Here is a 5258-nt window from a genome sequence, read left to right as displayed (position 1 = left end):
TTTTTTCCTCATAAAAACGGGGTTAACACATGAAAATTCGTAACTAATCTGTTTATTAGTTATATTATGAAATAAATTACAAAACTGTAAAAAAACAATTTATTAATAATAATTAAATTAATTCAAACTTTCAAAAATCCTTCAGAATACATATTTTTTTTAAAATGTTCTTTATATCCCTATACATTTAATAGAAATTTTTATAGTTTTATGCGTTTAATTTTGCCAAGAATAAAGATATAAATTTTTTTTTGTCATCGATATATTTTATGATAAGTATATATATATATTTTTATAAAACATAATTGAATCAAAATTAAATAAGTATAATAATAAAAGGATAAAAATAAGAATCCTATAGTTTATTGAAAGAATGTAGTAATGTGTAAAATTAAAAAACGTCTACAAAAAATTGTAATAAAAATTACATAACACCAATATGTATTCTATATTTTTTATAGAACTAACCTAATATCTAAGCCTTGAAATAGTTAATTTTGCCTTGACTAAATGTGTAAAACGTAAGTATATCTCATTATTAAAGGAATATATATATATATTAACATTTTTCTTTCTTCTAGATACATTATTACTTATAATAATTATTTATCTTGAACATAAATTCTATAATAATTGATTATTCTTCTTCCAATCAATTATGTCATTAACGTTATATAGTTATGGTATATATAACATTTTTTATCTCAGTGCATTGTTTAAAAATAAAAGATAATATATCACATACATTGTCAAACAAAATTTTATTTTCCCTTTATTTCATTAATTAACCATTGTACATTGACATTAACAACTAGTTTATTAATTCTTCTTAACTATTCTATTAATGCTAATAGAATCACAAAAATATATATTCTAATGAATAAAGAAAATGAGTGAAATTTCGATTCTCATCTAATATTTTTTTACAAAAATATTTTTCTTATTTTACTATAGTACTTTATTAATATTAATTTATATTTTTATTAATCTATTATATTAAAACGTTATATAACACATTTATATAGTATGAACATTTAACTACATTTGACAAATAAAAAATTAAAAAAAAAAAACAAAAAAAATAAAGAAATGAATAAAGTTATGTTAATGCTCCTTTTATAAAACATATAATTCAATAAATATACAAAAAAAAATATAAAACAAACATAAATTAAATAATCAATTTGAATTATTAATTATTTATTCCTTTTTTTATACATAAATATTATTAAGGTGTATCCTTCTAAAACAGTTAATAAAAAATAAATGTAATTTTCCATGTTACATTAAACATTGGAAACTACTGTTCACCCAAAACATTAAAGTGAAATGTGTAAATATAATTATATTTATAATTCAAAAGAAGCATATTCCTGAATAAAATTATTAAAATAAACAAAAATGGTTCTTATCGATTATCTTATAAGATTTAAAATATCATAAATACCATATATCTTTTTGTGCCTTGGAAAGAAATTTATATCATTGATTAAACAAATTATATTATAATAGTAAAAAGACAGTGAAACGAAATAAATGAAAATTAATTATTTCATATATTATATGAAATTACATGTGTTATCTGATTTATTAGGATTCATTGGTTTTCTTTTTTGTAAATTTAATCTTAGCTATTATAAAGAAAATATAAATCAAACGTAAAAAAACAAATTGTATTTTGATAAGATTGATTTAACTAGTTATTCATCTGTTATGTATACACAAACAAAAAAAAGAAAAAAATGAAAACATATATATAACAATATTAGTATATTCATTCACGTTGTTTCTTCAAAAGAAAAACAAGTTATGTTTATTCTTAATAAGAAAAATTAATCATACATTTTTTAATTTCTGCAAAAAATAGAAAATAAGACTAAAATAAGATAAAAAAGAGTCCAGAATGTTTTTTTTACAATTACAAACATAAATTGACACATACATCAATGAAAATATATAAACTGTTCTTTTATATATATTTATGAAGCTACATACATTTTTCAAAAAAATCTTGTTATATACAAAATTATATATATAAATGATAATATTGTTGTAAAATGAAAAGATAATTTAAAATTAAATGTGGAAAAGTTTAAAATATTCACATTTATAAAAAAAATTAAAAATGTAACTTTTTACTCTTGAGGATCAAAAAAACCCGTCATCTGCAGGTCTACCTATTGTATCTCTGAAATTATAGATATGTTCGTTAATTGTGTTTATCAATTAGAAAATTATATATTTTAATAGTCATAAAATACTATTTTATGTAATGAATGTTATTCTGTGAAGTTCATTTTACTTTTTAAATGTAATAATTCTTTATGGTTTGCAGTTTTTCTTAGGATATAAAAAAGCCTTACTAAAACTATAATCCATAATATATATAATGATCCAAAATATTTTAATAAATCTATAGTGCTTATAGAGCCTAGGCTATCATACAACAAATATATTAACATAGCTAATGCTACTCCAACTACTAAATGGAAGATAAATAAAGCAAAAAATGCCTCATATTTTTTTTTGTATACATATTTTTATAAACTTAAAATCAGCATTTGTACTATACCTACGTACATTTTTATAATATATTTTGTCTAACATTCTTTTTCCAGAATAAGTATTTACACTATTGTACACAGAAGATTTACTTTTCCAAGCTTGTTTATAGGCTCTTGAATTAATGGATGTACATTCATTTCGCAGTTTATTTTTTCCTTTGGATACTCTTTTATTATTAGATATATGTTTCTTTTCATAATCTCCATTATTTAGAATATCTTCTTTTTTCCATACGGAATTTAAGCACATTTCCTTATTATGCATTGCTAGTAAACGATAAGTTCTTGTACATGATTTTTTATCACTAATTTCTTTCTCATCTAAATATTTACAAAAGTACTCTAAAGTAACAAAAGTAATATATACCATTTAAAAAAATAAAAAAATCCATGCTAAAAATAAATATTATTAGAACTAAAAAAGAAAAAAATTGAATAACAAAGATAACTTTAATTAAAACATATTATACCACATCATTATTAAAACGACACATCCGTGTTAAAAAGATAAATGTCTCAATTTTAATAAAAAACAATAACTTAAATTTCCTTTTCATAATGTAGATTCCTAATATTGTATTATTTCCTGTTAATAACAAATTATTGATAATAAATATTCTTTCAATGACAAGAAACACTAAAAATGTTTTTCATAAAAAATTAATAATATCCATATAATAAGTATAATACATTTTACAACATAGAAAATATAAGAGAACTCTAAAATGTTATTACCTTATTTTAACATTAATGTTATTTATAAAAAACTAACATTAATTATAACATAATTTGAATGTATTCATAATTATTTAAAACACTTAATTTAGTTATTTAATAAGTTACCTTAATCAAAAATTTTTTTTATTAATCCCTTTTTAAATAAAATAAAAATAATATTTCATAATAGTAAAAAATATTCAATTTATATAAAATATAATTAATAATATGTTTCTGCATATTAAGAGAATAATTGCTAATTTTAATAATATTTTCTTATTGATAATTCTTTTTTGCTAAATATTATATTTCGGAGCAAATGATTGATATTTTTAAAATCTATTAATTATCATAACAATATAATAATTGTAATGATAAACGAAAAAACAAAAAATTTCATAAAATTGGTGCTAAATTAATTATAAATCTCGTATTTCATATGATTCATGATATAATTTTAAAATAAAAATTAGATTTTCATTTGTAAGAAAAAAAAAATATATATAAGGAAAATAAAAAATCAAAGTTGTTCGTGTTTCTCTAATAAATTTTGAATATTATAATTTCTAATTAATATTTATTTTTACCGTTATTTCTAAATGATAATATTTAAAATTTGTTCCAATTATATATTTTTTTTAATAAAATTTATACTTTTAAAAGTGGTATTAAATTAAAAAAAAAAAAAAAAGTATATAAAGAAAAATTGTTATAAAAATCTTGCTTTACAATAGCATATGAAATTATATGTTTTTCTAATGAAACATATTTACAATATGAATGTTATAACCTGAATTTATATGTACACAATGAATACAAAAAAATGAAAAATATATAATTCCGCAAAATATACAATATAATAATTTGTATACTTATAAATTTTGAAAAAATAAATTATTTTTTGTTTATTCATTTGCAAATAAATTATATTAGAAACATATTTTAGAAATGTAATTTAATAAACATAAAATAATATTTTGATAAAAATATCTTTAACAGCAAAAATACACTCCATTAATATATTTATGTTCTCTATATATTATAGCAGACAAAAAATGATAAATTACAAAATAGTTCTTAAATTAATAAATAAATCTAATCATCTAATATAAAATTCAATTTTTTTTTTTTTTTAAATATTACACTTCTACAAAAAAATAAACTAAAAAAAGTTACACAAAAAGGTAACACTATTGTATTTACACTTATATAAGTTAATATCGATTTTAGCCCGATATTTATAAAATAACATTTTAAATTTCTTTGGGTTTTCATACATTTTATGAATGCCACCTTTTTACTCTAACATAATATTACCATATATAATAAATGTTAACCCAGTTAAAATTGTATAATAGTAATAAATATATATTATAAAATAAAATACGAAAACTAAGAACACTATATATTAAAATACTGATAAAAATTTGCTTATAAATTCAATTTTTTTGTTTTAGAAACATTCATAGTTTGTAAACATATTTTTAAAACATCTGTTTTTATGTAGTTTTTTATTTCGCTAAATAATTTCAGTCTTTCCTAAATTAAGAAATAATAAACAAATAGTTTAATTTTATAGTAAAATAATCAATTTTTCTCTTGTTACATATATATATTACAGTACAATTGTGTCTTTATACATATAAATAGCACAATAAATTTTATATGCTTTTCACTTTATACGTTTTTTATATTTAATAAAAAATATTATTAATATATAGCTATATAACAAGTTGAACATAAAATAATTTTAAAATTCAATTTTCAAAATATTATTTTCATTTTCATACTAGATATATAATACTGTATTTTCAAAAAATAATTCGTTTATTTAAAAATTTAATTTTTACTTAAAATAATTTTTTGTTTACATGGTTTCATCTGTAATTTAAAGTAACAAATATTCCGAAGTTCTACAAAGAAAAACTGTTTATATTTTTACAATCTTATAATTTAATGCATAAATTATATGTTTTA

At 17.9% G+C, this 5258-nt stretch overlaps 1 protein-coding gene across 1 annotated transcript; it reads right to left on the bottom strand.

Moving 5' to 3' along the window:
- Positions 1-2279: 2279 nt before the first annotated feature.
- MKS88_000208 (uncharacterized protein) lies at positions 2280-3121 on the bottom strand (the record flags this gene model as incomplete). Its single annotated transcript, XM_067219340.1, has 3 exons — positions 2280-2482; positions 2577-2906; positions 3052-3121. 3 exons carry the CDS (start codon positions 3119-3121, stop codon positions 2280-2282), a joined length of 603 nt encoding a protein of 200 aa, XP_067070313.1.
- Between the last annotated feature and the right edge of the window lie 2137 nt (positions 3122-5258).

The sequence above is a fragment of the Plasmodium brasilianum genome (assembly GCF_023973825.1).
Source record: "Plasmodium brasilianum strain Bolivian I chromosome Unknown PB_00_07, whole genome shotgun sequence".
Taxonomy (NCBI): Eukaryota; Apicomplexa; class Aconoidasida; order Haemosporida; family Plasmodiidae; genus Plasmodium; species Plasmodium brasilianum.
This window is presented reverse-complemented; position numbering and strand designations above follow the sequence as displayed.